Below are 17075 nucleotides of genomic sequence, written 5' to 3' on the forward strand. Positions count from 1 at the left end.
TTGACGTACATTATGAAATTACATCCCGTTTTTCAGGAGGTTAAGGTGCTGGGACACTGCAGTGTACTGGCAATTATTTTTAGGAAATATTAGCTGTCTTCTTGAAGTGTAGCATCAGGTTTGAGTGCAGCACTGTGGTTCATGTGGAACTAGGTAAAGGCATGCCAGAGAGCAACTACAGAAGTGTAACAGTGGGAAGGCATGAGGGGAAGAGTGGGAGCAATTGCTCCCAATAGATAAGGTAAGACTGCATGGGTGAACTGAGGGACATAGAAGTGAACTGATTTGCTTAAGAACTTACAGCAGGTCAGTGGCAGAATGTGAGGTTGAATTAAGTCTCTAAATGGCTGCACATGATTGAAATGCCTGTGACTGAGATGCCACCTTCTGAGAGCTGACAGATGATTTTTTAAAAGATTTCTTTTTCTGAATACAGATTTATATTTCTTTAAAGAAATTAAGGAAATTGCCTTTTCTGTCCTGGTTTTTCCCCTGCTTTCTTCTTTTTCTGTGACTCTCAAACCAAAGCTTTAACAAACTGCTGTAGTAAGGAGTTGTATTCAAGTTGCTTAAAGGCCATAACAAAAGCAGTGGATTTAGAAGGCTGAATTGGAATACAGAGGTTTCAAACTTTAAAGGACATTACGTACAAGAGAGGCAGAGAGTGCAGTGGGACAGCACCAGCAAGCTCTCCCTCAAAAGCAGAGTCTAGCAGAATGCATCTCCTCCTCCTTTGGCTCCAGGAGAGCAGACATCCACCTGGGAGGTCTAGCATGGCAGGTGAAAAAGTACATGGCAGCTGGAGGAAACCTCGGCCAGGGAACCTCAGGGAACACTGCCAGTAACATACATGACATAGCTGTAGTCTTGTGAAGGGATGTGGAGGAGTTGTTTCTATTTTGTTTTAACAGCTATGGAGGGGTTGTAAAGCTTTCATGTAGGGTGTTTAAAGATTTGAAAGACAAATCAAAACAACACACCCAAAACATCAGAGAAAAGCAGTTCAATACAACATGGGTCTGCACTGAGCTGCCTACATGAAATATGTTTACTTAGGAGGGTGGAGTTGACTCTTAGTTTTTGCTTTCTTTGTGAAAGACCATTTGAAAATCTGTGTGAGTTGTGTAGTAGATATACTTACTAGTTAGGAGTAAAACTGTGGATCAGAAGCAAAATGTGTCAATTATATTACTATGAGCAGTACTGAGTTTGTGATGGTGTCATGGTATAAAAGCAAGATTTGTGTGCTTGAAAGCCTGTCTGTTTTTCCTTACTATATCATTTGATCCAATAAAAGGTATTACATTTACCTACAAATGTAGCCTGTTGCCAGAGCAGTCTAATGGTCTCAGGAATATTTCCCTTGGGTGAGTTAAAAATAAAAATAGATTACTCACAGCTGGTAAAATTTGACTACTTGACATATAATTAATTTACAATGAATCAACAATAATTGTGATAATTACTTATAGGACTTATTCAAAATATTATTTACTACTTATTTTGGGAACATTTATAACAATTTTAATAATTTTCTGGTATACCATGGTAACATTTGTATAGTGGTCCAAAATAAGGAACTGAAATCCAAATAAGAAAATGCAGGAATATGGAAAATTGCTTTTTTTTTTTTAATATATGGATGTGCTTGAAGATTGGAAGGTAAAGAGGGAAAGAGGAAGTGATGGAGTGATAGAGATAGATAAGTATCACTTTGTTTTGTCTAATTCAGTATCCCCAGTGCTGCTGTGTTCTATCATGAAAGGCTTTTTTGATTTTGGTACATAGGAATTAGAATATTTAATATTGTATTTCCAATGTAAACAAATGAAGTTGGTTTGTATAGTGTAAGATGGAGCCCAGAAGTTCAGTTGTTTCATTTCACTTGACTGGCACAGCTGGTAATCTTCTTTTCCTTGCAGCAAGGGTAACAATTTAGCGCCACGTTAATTTTCCACGCGCAGTGCTTCTCAGCAGGGCTCACACACCACATAAGCTGCTTAGTTGGCTCTGTCAGCTGAGCCCAGCACTGCCTCACTCCAGCAGCAGCAGCCTTGCTAGCTCCAGGCTCCTTCCTGCGCGTGGGTCAGCAGCGCCAATCGTGCAGCAGTCATCTCCAGGTAGCACATCTGCACTGCTATTGTTAGCGTATGCTTGCAGCTCTACTTTGTACAGACACTGTATGTACTAAGGCAAAGTGAAAGTAAGTTCACTTCTAATAATTCTGGGTAAACTTAAAAGGGTTTCATATATTTTGCTTCACCTGAACTTGTGTATAGGTTCCTCTCTCTGCACAAGTTAGTATGACCACTGTCCAAAAAATAGGTAGTTCTCTCTATTAATTATTTTCCTTCTTTTGAATCCACCTTTGATCTGCTGCTGCACTTGTTGAAGTTCAGAGAAATATTTGTACTGATTTCAGAACAAGGAGAATTATATGTCCTTTAATATAAAGTTTTCTTGTCAGGGTATAAGTCATCTTGTGTATCTCTGTGAATTTTTGTGTTTCTATACAACTTATAAATCACACGGAATGCCTAGGCACTGACTTCTCTAAATTACCTCCACTTAGTGTGACTGATTTGTTTATGTACCATTTTTCCAGACCTTTGAATTCCCTGTCCCCTCATTCTGTGCCGGTGTGACCCTCAGCACAATTAGTGTTGACATCTGCAATCACACTTTCTGTTTCTCTGTCTGGTGTTTGAATGCTTTTCAACCTACAGCAGTATGCCTGGGCATGAAACCGTGATGAAATTACAACTAAAACAAAAGATGACAGCCTGTCTCCTTAGCAACCCAGGCCACTGTGTGCATGCAGCCAGCCCATGCTGAACTGAAAGACTTGGTGTTTATTCCCATGATGTTTACTAGCAAATCTCAAGATAGCTACATAACCCCCTGAAGCTTTGCCATGAACATAATGTTTGCAGCAGAGCAAATTACATCTTCTCTTTCACTTTTACAAGCAGGGGAGGATTTTGCTGGATATAAAATTAGTACAAATGTGATGTCTTTACACAAGGAAGAGAAAGGGAATAACATGTTCTTCAGTTTCAATTCATGTCTTCTGGGCTCTCTGTCTTCATGTCCCAGTGGGTAGAGCAGGCCTCAGCTGTGCTGAGTGGTATTCTCAGCTCCAAAACTCCAACAAAAAGTAGAGATGTTTCAAGAAAAAAGTGTCTCTTGTACACAACTTGTACACAAGTTGGTAAGATTCTAATAATAAGTTCCACAGATACTGAATACTTGTTTCAAACCAAGGTGATTGTTAAATTAATGTACATTCTGCATACTGGGTGAAGAGAGTATCATTTTTTATCTTTTCTGTGAGGCTAATCTCACTATTGTCAAGCTAATGGTCTAAAACATACTGGTTCAGATGGTCCACTGGCTGAATTTCTTTTTAAAAAATAATATATATTAAGGGATCTATTTTTTCTAAAATAATCACCATAGACTCTATAATAGAATGGAGGAGAATCTAATGATGTCTAATTCCCCTTGGTTAGAAAGGCACTATTTTGCCGTAGTGTCATTATAGTGCCACATACTTTGGAGTGTATCTGTTTGGTGTGGAGCAGAAGACACAAAGATGTGTTGAACATACCTTTCTCTTTGGTAGGTAATATACTGTGAAGGTGAAAAAAGCTCTAAGACTTATTAGTGTAGTTTGTTAAACTTTGTAAGACCAAGATATACTGCAAAGCTTGTCATCGTTCTGTAGTTAGAAGCAATTGTGATGTGCTTGTAGGGAAAAATCATGGTATCTTTGAATGTGGGAGACCAGCTATGTGTGTGGCATTGCTGAAGTCCAGTGTGACCTTGAGCAGGTCCTTTTTTTCCTTCTTTCAAAAATGAAAATGTTTTTCTCTGCATCATAAAGTTTGAGAACAAATAGACAAGGATTTGCAAAGGACAAATTGGCTGATGAGAATCCAGGCAACTTCCAAGGTATTCACCTTCAGGAAATGGGCTCTAACATTTTATACTAAGCAGGTAAGTATTTTTCATGTGTTTAAAATGAAAGGAGAGCACAGTGCTTAAAATTAGCCACATATGGATAAGCTTCCAAGTCATGGCCTTGGAAGCCAACTTGAATGATTTTTTTTTGAGGAAATGGTATTGAATATGCAGATGATTTGGGATACTGTATAGAAAACCCCCAAAATAAACAAGAAATATAAGCTTCCTCTTCAATCTCTGAGCAAAATTTCAGTGATAGCTTCTTCATAATATATAAGTATCTCTGATGGATCTCTACACTGACTTACCAGATTTTTGCATTTTTTCTCTCACAAATGTTATAAGAAAATGAAATTATCATAAAGGCCTCTGAAACGGGTGTGTTTTAAAGCACTCTGCTTGAGCTCTGTAGAAACTGTCTACTGTCCATACTTCATGAGATAGAGTGATCTCTGTGATGAGATCAAGGCTATAGTGAACATTTTGAAGAACTAAAAATGATTACAGAGCTTTTATTTAAGACCTTCTGTTGAAGAGAAGGGAGATGGAGAAATGATCTTTTGTGACAACTTTGAAAAACACTGTATTAACTAACAAAGTTCTGCCTCTTCAAGTTGAAGGAAAAAATCTCAGAATCCTCTTTTGCAGTGCTTACTTTCATTTTCCCCCTTTCTCTGGCATACTAACTGGAAAAGTTGAGGAGATAGAGTGATCTCAACATTTGTCAAAGCATTGATACGAAATTCAGAAGCATCTTAATTTTTCTTGACTGATTTGCTCTAGGAAAAGAAAAGGAATTAACTGATGTGCATCTTTAATGCAAACCTCCCTCCAAACATTTCAGTATTATTTTAACTGTGTTCAAGATTCGATTTCTGGTAAAATAAGGAGTGAGTGCACTACAGTCCCAAATAAGAGACTGACAATTTCTGTGGTTGGAAAGAATCACTACCAGAGCCAGGAATGCCTTTGTTAGGTGCAGTTTATGGATAAAGTAACTAAGAGGTTAAGATGGAATCATCAGCTTCTCCAGGAAAGGATTTTTTATAACAGGTGACTCTCAGCCAGTGGCTACTCACGTTGCTGATTTTCATGTTGCAATCTTTGCAAAGTGTTGTTCCAAACTGAAGCCCTTAGACAAGGATTCAGAAGTTATACAGAAGTTAAAAACCAAAAAATCTCTTCTAGGACATAGGTACAGCCACCCTAGGATATGTTCTTTTTATCTTAAGTACAAATTATTAAAGATACTTTAAAAACTATGAGAAAAACCATGGAAGTTTATACTAGCAATATTCAGGGATTCAACAGATTTTCAAAGTAATTGTTTAATTGTTGAGATTTGGGAAGACAAACTTGAGACAAAATTCCAAATTATAATAAAATGCAGTGAAGCTGCAATTTTTGTCTCATCCCTTTGTAAAGATAAGGGCTAAATTTAAACTTTGGTTTGAATCTCACATTTAGATTCAGCTGACATGAATAGTTAGCATATTAGAACGTGATCTGTGAGTTGGCCGGAAGTGTGCATTAAGTCTGTAATGTAAAACAGTTCTGATATCCAAGGAGAGATTCCTGCTTACTTCCATTTTTCTTAGACAAGGTACATGGTATGTTACCTAAGATTTTTTTAAACTACTCAAATGCACTAAATATAAAACAAAAAACAAACAAACAAAAAAGGGCAGAAATTACTGTTGGAATATCCTTATCTAAAAAACAGCTGTGCAAATCGGTCTATCCTCATGCATAGTCATAGAGGTTAATAAGAATAACATCAGTAGGGTTCTCTGCTATTATAACAGGCTTCTGTAAGTCGTTCTTTCAAAAAAAGAATGTAGTATTGATGTTCTTTGTATAGATATTTGAAGCATCCCAAGAAGTTTAATGTATTTTTAAAAAAATATTGTTTCTAAAGAAAACAAACCTAAGAGATTTCTAATTTACTGTTACCTTTTTGTGGTGTTTCTTCTGTCTGGTATATACAGGCAAAATGATATGGATTTGATAGCTACATAGCATTTTAGATGTGACTCAAAAAAGTACTTTCATGTTATATTGGATGACACGAATTGTAAATTAGATTAAAGCGTTGGTTTCTCTGCTTCTCTTCTGATAGGTCATTGCTTGTGAACAGCAATACGACTACTCATATGATGCTCGATGTGACGTATGGTCCTTGGGAATAACAGCGATTGAACTGGGGGATGGAGACCCTCCTTTATTTGACATGCATCCGGTGAAAACCCTTTTTAAAATTCCAAGGTATGGCACTAGATGGCTCTCTTCACTCACGGGTTTGTTCAAAGGCAGTCTAGTCAAAGGAGAAATACTTGGTAAATGTTTGTGCTTCAAATCCTAAGAATCTCTTTACAAAAAGAAAAAAGCTGCAATGTTAAAGATTTTTTTTTTCCTTTCTGGCTTCTACAATAATTTTTATTTAGAACTCATTGAAATTATAAAGATTTATTTTTTTTTATTCTTACCTTAGAATACAAAATCATAACAATATCCAAGTATCTTCCTTCCAATAGAACTTTTCTTAGCTACTACTGATGAAAACGTTTCTTTCAAATGGAGAAGCCAACATTTTTAACTGTTAAATAATGTTTTCAAATATTATTCCCCTAGAGTCTTAGGCTTGTTTTACTGTAAAAGAAAAACATGCAATTTGGACAGTGCTATGATGCAGTCTGGCAGTTTCAGCAAACTGTAGTTATAATTTATTTTTTCATTTACCTGAAGATGTTAAAATGTGAAGATTTGGATTGTCATCCATGGACAATCCAATATGAATTATATTAGACTGGATATGAAAAAGGGTATCAATTTCTTTCTATATATAGTCATGTAAATTAGCTATATTATTTCATACTGTCTATATTTGATTTCATTTGTTTTCATTTCATTTAATCTTCCTGAATAAATTGAGATTGACAGTGCAAGACAGAGTTTAGCAACAGAAGAGTTTTAATAACAGAAGAAATATAGGAATTGTCTGTCATTGATTAGGCTGGCATATACTAGTCTTCCACATTTTGGTTCATGAAGAATCACCACTGACTTAACAGTTTAAAACCTTCAGCAATTCAAGTGTTTGACCTTTTGTTATCTACACAGTTATCATAGGCTTTTAAAATTTTGTCTGATTGCAATTTGCATTTCTGATTAAGTCTATTTATATGCAGATGCAGTTGTGCTGGGTTCTGGCTCATACAGTTATCTCCTTCTCCCCAGCTCAGACATGAACTACCATCACTCTTTCCAAAATTATTCATACCGAAGCAGCAGTTGATCTTGTTGCCTTTTCATGATTGTAAAACAGGTCCAGGCAGTTAAGGCAAGGGAGGCTTCAGATTACTAAAACAATATCTAAAAATTTTAGCAGTGCTTAAACAGTTTAAAAGGACACAAGTGGTACCAAAAGTAAGAGCAAGCAATAGGAACGATACATAAAGTAGGGCATGTAGAGTCTTTGATTTCTGTCCACAGATTACCTCTTTCTCTATGTGCTGTTGCATCTCTATGACTTAGCAAAACAAAGGTGAATTATCTATCTTATTAATCAAATAATGTGTACATTTACCAGATAGAATAGTATCAAATTTTAAGTTGAGGTATTTTTCTCTGCTGTGCATTATATGAGCTACAGCCCTGCTGCTTCTAACTGTGCATTCTTATTAGATGAACTAAGCTATGATGAGTGCTGGATGGCAATAAGCATCTGGGGTATAGGAGACAGAGCTTCTCTCCTGGTGCTTGTTTGAAATCAGTTCAGAGGGATAGCAAATATAACGTAAAGGTGCATTCCCCTCTTAGAGTAGCTTGGCAGCTCAGACGTATTCTCAGACCAGTTCCTGATAACTAGGCTGAAATGCCCACAATTTTAACAGCCTTTTCAAAATGAGCATTGAGGCTCTTCTCAGACTGAAAGTGGTTATTCTGACCACTGCATGTTGAGTGTCCAGCAGTGACATATAGAAGCATTGGAGCTCAACTTCTGACACTGTTCAATCCAAAATCCTCTCAGCACAGTAATGGTGTGACTGTGGTTCCCTACATTTTGTTGTTCTGCAAAGAACAGACAATACATGTAATGGGTAATAACAAGCAGTAGATGTAATGAACTATTGATTCATTGATTTTTGTATGTGATTTCTGTATGTGTTCTCACAATTTTTTATTGATTGGGCTGATTTGACTTTAGTTTGGAGAAGAGGTGACATTGCTATTACAGTAAAAGACACTGAGACATCACTCAGATAGTTATCAAGAGTTAGTTCCTTTTTCACTTACATTTTTGACTCCAGTTGATCCGTATCTTTCTACTTCCTTCTGTGTATTAGACTGGTCTGTTTTCTGTGATGCTAGTTACTTTGCATTAGCAGAAGACTTTGCAGTGGTTTTCAAGTTTTGTTATCAAGCACTGTTTAATAATCAGTTCTCATGAATATTTTAAAGTGTTAATAATGGCAAAACTGTCAAAACTAGATACAGAAATTTCTGTGTGTGTTTCTGTAGACTTCTGTTCTCAGATAGTTCAGTTTCTATGTCAGTTTAGTCGTTGGCTTTTTTACTAGTGAGAGCCAATTGTGCTTTTAGCCTTGGCATTGAGTTTCAACATAGTGAGCAGCAGAGCTAGACCTTAGTCTTAAATTAGTATAATTTAAATCAACGAGTCTTTGACTTTATAGGATTTGAATCAACCATTAGATGAATAACTTTGTACTGGCAGTCAGAGCAGTTGCATAACCCCAAGATCTTTGGAAATATCTTCTTGTGTAGAACTCAAGTCAAGGACTTTGTTAAACTTACTGCCTCCAGATTCACGTCTGTGTTATGTAACTTAGACCAGGGATGGACTAATCTCCACACTGAATAGCTCAGGGGTCAGTAAAGGAGCGCATCTGTGGATTCAGCAGAGTCACAAGATGTGTTTTATGGCATTGTGGGATGAAGAGGCCTCCTATGCCCATTTAAATTGGAGACTGAATTTATCTCAACAAAATAGCTTATTTCTTAGAGGACAGGTGAACCCTCAAAAATCACTGAGTACTTCAACTTGAACACGTGAAAAAATGTGATCCCACTGTACTGCACTTCCCTCAACACCTGACTAGTGTTTCATAACAGGAAATTCTGGATGCTGTTTTCAAAAAACACAATGGGTTTTTTTAAGGTGTCTAGGTATTAACTTCATACTTTTGATAATATGGCTTGAGCTGTGAGCCAGATGTTTAAGCATCTTCCTGTGGTTAAACACGTTTCTTGTCCTACAAAAAATGTAATGTCTGCAGCAAATATCTGATAGCAAAAGCGGAGTGAAAAAGAAAATGCCAGTTAATTTTTAAGTCCATGTTTCATTAGACTTTGGACTTTATTTCTATGTACATTATGTAGATTTAGAAGAGAAGGGGATACAAATTCCTGGACTAATGCAAATTTTAAAAACCTTTCATACATAAACATTTTGTTGTATGAAGGTGCAGTAGCTTGGAAACAGTTGTGATAGCACATGGATGGGACTTTTCTTAAGACTGATAATGAGAAGGAGGCATTATCTTAGCGCACATGTTAATGTTCTGTTTTGCAATAATGCACATACTCTCCCTCATCAAAATGGATTCTTGTATCTAACTAATAAATCTCCTGAAAAGGGACCTGCAGTGCCTAGAGATAAGAGATAAATCATACTGCGAAGACACTGAACCATGAAATTATTCTGTTAACATGTCATCTGCCTAGAATATATTTTCAAATCTCCAACAGAAGGGTCTAAATTATGAAAGGAAGGTGGCCTAGCAAAGTTGGTAATTTGGGAGTTGATACTTTTAACCTCTTCCATCTGCTGTCACTACTTAGGTGTGTCAGTTTTGGAAAAAATATTACAAAATGAAAGATTCTCAAATATCCTTACACCTAAGCTTTTTAAAGTAAAATAGGTCCATAAATTCTTCAAACTATGTTATCTTATGAGAAATGTTACATCATATCAGTACTATCTCTTAAGGTATCACGAAAAATCACTTGCAATTAATTTAAATTTTGAAAAGTAATGACTACAAAAAATAGTGTGGCGAAGAGGAACTAAAGATTGTAGCCTGGAAAGGGTGGGTAGGGTGTATGTACCTGGGTAAAGTGAGGATTTTAGATCTTGTTGCGAAGATCCTGCTTTTCAGGACTTGTCTTTTTATATATAGTCTTTTTTACAGGGACATGATAAAGAGTAATTTTTCTGGGTTACACTGACAGCTGACACTAACAGAAATTAAACCAAATTCTCCATTCATGTCTATACTCAAGTGTTCTTCTGAGAGTAGTGGAAGGCACCTGTTTTAAAATTGATTGGTGATAGGAAATGGCTGTTTGATTTTCTAACTCACAAAATCTGAGAATTAAGTGAAATTTCATTTAAAATTATTATGCTTCATTAATTCATGTTAAATAGCCAGGAGTGAAATGGAATTGAGGTTGTGAGTAGTCGTTGAATGGTGCAGTTCTTCACCTGTGTTGAGACTTGCAGCTCCTGGGAGTACTTATTAGTTTGAATTTACTAATGCTTGACTGCGTCAGCAGCTGACCTGCGTCCAGCAGGATCAAACCACCTCCAACACCATTGCAACTTCAGCTTCCTGATAGTTTGTACATATGCAGTATCTTCGTACTTTCTGTGCCGCTATACACTCATCTTTTATGTTGGTAAATAAACTCTGAAGAAGTTCTTCAAGAGTACTCAGTTACTGTCATTTTTAATGTATGATCATGTCAAGAGAGAGAATAGACAATAGAATATAACTTCACTAGATAAAGTGACTGTGGGACAGTCCATTGCGCCATCATCTTGGTTTGTTATATACATGTGACGCATCTGGTATACTGCAGGTAGTTTCACCCATCTGAACAGGTAAGATCCATTGCAGGAACATTTTAAATACTAAGATTTTTCTAACACAGTCTTTCATATTGCAACTTCTCATATTCCAACTTTTATGTAAATTTGCCATCTGCATTGGTACTGACATGATCCTGATATATCATGTAGCATATACTTCTACTGCTGTTGCTTGGAATGGTAAAGAAACACAACTATGTATTTCATAACACAGGACAATACTTGTTTCATAACACAGGACAATAAAGCTGAGAGTTGATCACTTTTGTAAAATAAAATCTAAAATAATTAAGATAATTGTAGTTACTAATAATTAAAGTAATTAAAGGAATATGCTGAAAATAGTCTTATGGTAAATAGTTTGACATTAGGAATAGAAGTTTCAGAGCATAATGTTCTTTATTTCTAAATAGGAATGTGAAGTGCAGTTACAACAATGTGACTAAACTACTTCAGAAGACCAGATTCTGCCTATGGTTATAGGTAGGGCACCTTGATGTCTGTAAAAGCTATGTGTAATTGTCTCAGGAATAAGCTGACTTTTATGCAACATTTTATTGTCTGATACATTGGATCTCCATTGTTTTGTGATTGTGTTTTTACAGAAAATTCCAACTACTAAAAATGTAAGGTGACATGTTGCATTTAGTGAGCAGAACTAAATGTCCTTGGGATTCTCCATACCTGGTGTATGAACAGCAAAGCAATTCAAGAATAGTCTGTCTCTAGGTGAAAAAAGAGATAGGTCTGTGACTAGGCATTGGAAAGACCACTAGTAATTCTTCAGGTTACAGACTGGTCATACAATCTTGAATGGTGAAATATGACTAGATTTTCAAAATTATTTAAGTCCCCAAATATGTTGTTGGCTGGCTAGTGGAATTTCCAAGAAGCACTTTGTGGTTTATTTCTGTTACAATGCTTTAAAACTCCATTCTGTGTTTAATTTTTTTCCTAAGATTTCAGGATCACTGGTTTCACAGCAAGTGAAGCATTCATGTGTTTTTAAAAATGTCAGAAAGTGAGTGTGCTTGGCTGTATTTTCTTCCATAGAATCACAGAATGATTAAGGTTCGAAGAGATGTCTGGAGGTCATTTTGTTCAACTGTCCTGCTCAAATGAGTTATCTGTAGCAGACTGCGCAGGACACTGTCCATACAGCTTTGAGTACCTGCAAGGATGAAGACTCCACAACTTGTCTGGGCAACCTGTGCCAGTTCTTGGTCACCCTTACAGTGAAAAAATGTTTCCTAATGTTCAGGTTGAACCTCACGTGTTTTAGTGTGTGCACATCAACTCTTGCACTGTCATTGGCACCACTGAAAAGAGCCTGGCTCAGTTTTCTTTACACTCTCCATTCATGTATTTCTTTATTACTAATACCCATTTTGAGCTTTCTCTTTTCTGTGCTAAACCATCCTACCTGTCTCAGCCTTTCCTCATGCGAGAGATGCTCCTGTCCCCTCATCAATCTTGGTGACTTTGCTGGACTGTCTCCAGTAGCTTTATGCCTCTGTGACACTGGGGAGGCCAGAACTGACACAGTGCTCTACAGGTGGCCTCACCAGGGCTGGTAGAAAGGAAGGGTCACCTTTCTCAGCCTGCTGCCCACACCCCTCCTCATGCAGCCCAGGGTACCACCAGCCTTCGTTACCACAAGGGCACAGTGCTGGCTCATGCTCACCTTGGTGTCCACTGGAACCCCCAGTTCCTCTGGTGCAAGGCTGCTGTCCTGGTGGTCAGCCCCCAGAAAACAGAGGTGCAGGGCTCTGCACTGCCTTTGCTGAACTTCTGAGGTTCCTGTTGGCTGTCTCTCCAGCCTGTAGAGGGTCCTTCCCTTTGGATGGCAGCACAACCCTGTGGTGTATCAGCCATTCCTCATAGGTTGGAACATGAAAAAACTTCCTGAGGGTGCATTCTGCCTCCTCATTAATGAAGATATTGAATGGGACTGGACCATTTTTACCCTTGCAGTACACCTCTAGTGGTGGATGTAGGTGTTTGTATGATTTGGCAGTACATGTGTTAAGTCCATAGGGAAACAGTTTTGTGCTATGAGGACAAGGTATTTTAGTATTGTTACTATCATTTTGTCTCAGAGTATGCAGTAGTGCTAAAGGGCAAGGGCTCTGGCTTTATAAGGATGTATAGGACTTATTCATTACTAATTCATTCCTAACAGGTAATGATAAAAAGTCAAATGCATCCTTGGGTTTGAATATCAGATCCAAATAGATTTCTGCCAGGGTTTAAGAGAGTAATGAGTAGCTTGTAGTACTGTTACCTTCATTATATCATCTTTACTTAAAAAGCAGAGAGCTGTTTCTAAGTCTGTACCAAGTATGCATCTATAACTGGGCTTTTAAGTCTGGCAGTAGATCCAGAAATTGAAGTGTATGCAGTTGCAGCTATATCATAAAATGGGGTCTGTTTTCCATTTACCTTATGACATTTTAATATATTTGAGAAAGTGGTAGAATATTATTTTTATATATTACATAAGACAATAGGGAATCAGCCCTAAAATTAAATTATCTTGGTGCAATTTCCCTCCTTTCCTTCCTTTAACTGTTCGATTATCACATAACTTACCTATAACTGCCTGTTTCTCATTGATTTTGTCTTTCTCTTCCTTTTTGTAAGTCATTTACAGATAGAATTTGATTTTGAAAGTGCACTCTTTGTTCGTATATATATTCATAGCCTAATTTCAGCAAGTAATTGTAATTTGTGCTCTGTGGCTTGCTGTTGAATAGGAGGACTTGGCCTACACAGTATGTTTCTGATTTTTGATTCATTAAGAGTCTCTCCTCCAACTGGCTTTCTCATGAGTAGAAAGGTATTGTTTTATAGATATATTCTTTGTTGCTTCTTTAAAACAGACTGTTTCACCAAACATTTCCTGCCAGTGTAGTTGTTGCTAGAACACAGAAGAGCTAAAATGAATGCAGTTGAAATTAATTCATCAAGAAACTCAAATAATCACAAAACTAAACATGCTCAGCTCTCAATCATTTTCTGAGCAAATAAAAAAAATCGCTTCTCATGCTCTGTATGGCACTCCGTGCTGCACTTGTCTGCCTCTGAACCCTAGGTAGAAGCTGAGATGCCTGACAGATGTTTTTAGTGACTCCATATGCAGTTAATTTTGTACATTAAATGCAATGTTTTAGTCATCCAGTTTCTAAAATAAATTATTACATTTCAAAAACAATTGCATAAATAATAACAGACTGCTAAGATACTGTGAATGCCATTTTGTTTTGCTCTAGTGGAAAATTTCTTGCTGACAAGGTCAAGCCTTGCAGTCTGAGAGCAGTCATGTGATGAAAGGCACATCCAGCAGGAGGAGAGGTGGGAGATGGACATCTACTGTTGTCTCCTTCAGAAGTGAGGATTTGAGATATGGTTTAGCTAGATTTAGGGGATAGAGCTGACCCGCCAAGTCTTGCTTTTGTTATTGTAGACTAAAATTATATTAGTTTTAGTGAGCTTTCAAAACTGCTCCCTGTTTCTTGACAGGACTGCAGTAGTTAACAACATTGTCTGTAGCTGTCTTTTGGCAGTAATACTGTCAGTGTAATCCTTGCACAGAGTACATACTGATTTTTAAGGAGATTCATGCTATGGTGCACAGTAAATTGGAGGTTGCAATGGAGAAGATCTAGAATGGCTGCTTTTTATTTCTAGTGCAGCAAAATACTTGTGCTCTGCATTTAAAATGACTTTGAAGATTGTGAGAAAATCTCACAATAGTTCACAACCAATTTTCCACCATTTACCCCAGAGAATAGCTTCCTTTCAGGCAGATGGCTCACAGGTAATATTGCTTTGCCCTAAGACATTCTATGTTCAGGTATTTTTACATGATTGATTAATATACTTAAATTAACAGACTTTGTTTTAGAGATAGATTCTTAGGATAAAAATAATTAAGATAGAGTCAAGTTGCTCAGTAAAGAATTAGGTAGCTATATTTTCAACATATAAGCCTACTTCATTACCTCAAAGGTTGCTTAGAGGCTGTTGATGCTTAATAGATAGGGTTTAGATAGATTACCTGCAGTACTAAACAATTTACTTGGAACAGAAAATACGCTTCCAATACAGTCTAGAAATGAAACATCACAATTATTTGAGGTACTCTGTAACCTTGGAAACAATTTGGAGCAGTGACATCAGCAACAATTATGTGCTATTTTGTCTTCAGTTTATCACCAAGGTAACCAGAGCATGTTTCCCTGCTTGAAATTTTAAGAATGTCATGGTCTGGAATTAAGTGAACATTCATGAAGGAGACTACTTAGGGTCTGTTAAAATTGCATTCTGCTTTCCTTTTTAAATGATCCTTCAGAAATTAAATTGTGTAAATTTCTGTGTTTGTTTGGGTTTTTTTTCCTTCCCCCCCCCTTTTTTTTCTGTTAAACAGCAGCAGACAAATAAAGCCTTAGTTACTGTGCTAAATTCTCTAAATACTGGAAAGAAGAAAAATATATTTCCTTATCTTTTCCTTATCAGGCCTCAAATACCAAGTATTGCAACTGCACACAAAGGCTGCACATAGCACAGTGTTATTTTTGGGCATGCGATTTACCCGCAATGGAGGACATATGATGTTCCCACACCGAACTTCCTTGAGGGGAGCTCTGCATTTAAGTCTAGTTTCACCAGAGTCTTGTATTCAGTGGTGCCAGAGGAAAATACTGGATGAGTAATTCCCTTAGACTTGCTGGCTGTCAAACATCCATAGTCAGTCTGCCTTACCTTGTGGTTGTGCCACATGATAACCATCTTCACTCTTAGTCCAGAGAGATGTTTGGTTTTTTGCAGTGGATTTGGAAAAGGTGATATTTGATTTAAAGTTTTGTTTCATGATAGAAAAACCTGTAATCCCCTTTTTAATTCCTTTCTGATTAGAAATTTATGTGGTATCAGAGCCACACAAATGCTGACAGGCAGGTTACTCAGACCATACAGTCTCTCGTGTGTGGGACTAAATTTTAGTGAGAGGTATTTTATATGAAATGATGATAAAGCTAATCTGTCAGTCATGGAGGAAAAAGAGGAGACTGCAAAGAAGTTGCTTTTTTTTTGAAGTCTGGAATACTGTCTTGGGTGAAAGCCATATCAGTGCTATAAATTTTCATTCATAAAACTTTAATATTTTGCCTGCAACGTCTTACCTTGTCAAACATTTTCTTTTTTTGCATGTGTCTTTATCCCTAGATTGCTGCCCATGCAAAATACACTCCTGTATTCTGTTCAGTTATTGTGCATTTAACATGTGGTTTTGCAGGGCCGTTGGTGTGCAGGCAACTTGCCATACTTGTGCCTAGGAAATACAAGTTAGAAATTAATGTTTGAAGGAAAGTAATAAAATTCTGTTCTGGTTTGTAGTGCAGTCCATCCTAAAGAAGTGAAACTTAATTACATGACATTAGCCTTGTGGGCTTGTTCCAAAATAAACTTGATCACCTATGGTTAATATTGGAGTTCAGTAGCCCACATCATTTATAGTGAATTGAGCCAAGTAAATTAAATTAGATTTTTGCATGAAGAAAAGATAATCTTTTCACATAGTTTGGTATTGGAAGAGTGACTAAGACCCCATGTACATTTCACAGTTCCAGAGACTTTAATAGGATGTAATCGAAAAATAGATGTCCTTTTTGTATTCAAAATAAAATATGGATGTTCATTTGTATAAAGGAATTAATTCACTGGCTGATAGAAGCAAAAGAAAAAGAAAGTGAACTTTTTAGATACTAGCCACATTCTAGCAAGATTGTAATTATCCTTAGGATAGTAATGAATGTGTGTTGGTTATTTTTTTGTAATAAAAAGTCACCAAATGCCTATGTGCTTTGCTCTCTAAAGTAATTTTCAGAAATATGCAATAACAAGTAATCACACTATTTGCAAACATATTTGGTGAAAAGGAGCTGTGCTTTTAAAGGTATTGATTTGCTTGTTGCAGTTATCAGTTTGATTAATGTTAAGATTTTATGCAGTATATTTAATCATTACTCCTGATTAGTGCAGTAATAATGCACTACACATATATGCACATTTACTATTAACAATTAGTGGCTTATGTTTCTTTCCTATTAGAGATACAGTCATAAGTTAGAAGTCGTAACATTTTAAAAGAGATTTATTGGAGGAAGTATTAGTTATAAATCTTTATGACTAGAGTATTCAGGGAGTTAATAATGAT

At 36.7% G+C, this 17075-nt stretch overlaps 1 protein-coding gene across 1 annotated transcript in view; it reads left to right on the forward strand.

The window, feature by feature from the left end:
* Positions 1-17075, forward strand: part of MYO3B (myosin IIIB) — a 199164-nt gene that overhangs the window by 42350 nt on the left and 139739 nt on the right. Inside the window, exon 9 of the mRNA XM_088058818.1 lies at positions 6086-6231. Coding sequence (XP_087914944.1) covers positions 6086-6231 — 146 coding nt within the window. The remainder of the gene's footprint in view (positions 1-6085; positions 6232-17075) is intronic.

This window comes from Pseudopodoces humilis, chromosome 8 (assembly GCF_049639895.1).
Source record: "Pseudopodoces humilis isolate 2021_Gansu_Grassland_sample_001 chromosome 8, ASM4963989v1, whole genome shotgun sequence".
NCBI classification, from domain to species: domain Eukaryota; kingdom Metazoa; phylum Chordata; class Aves; order Passeriformes; family Paridae; genus Pseudopodoces; species Pseudopodoces humilis.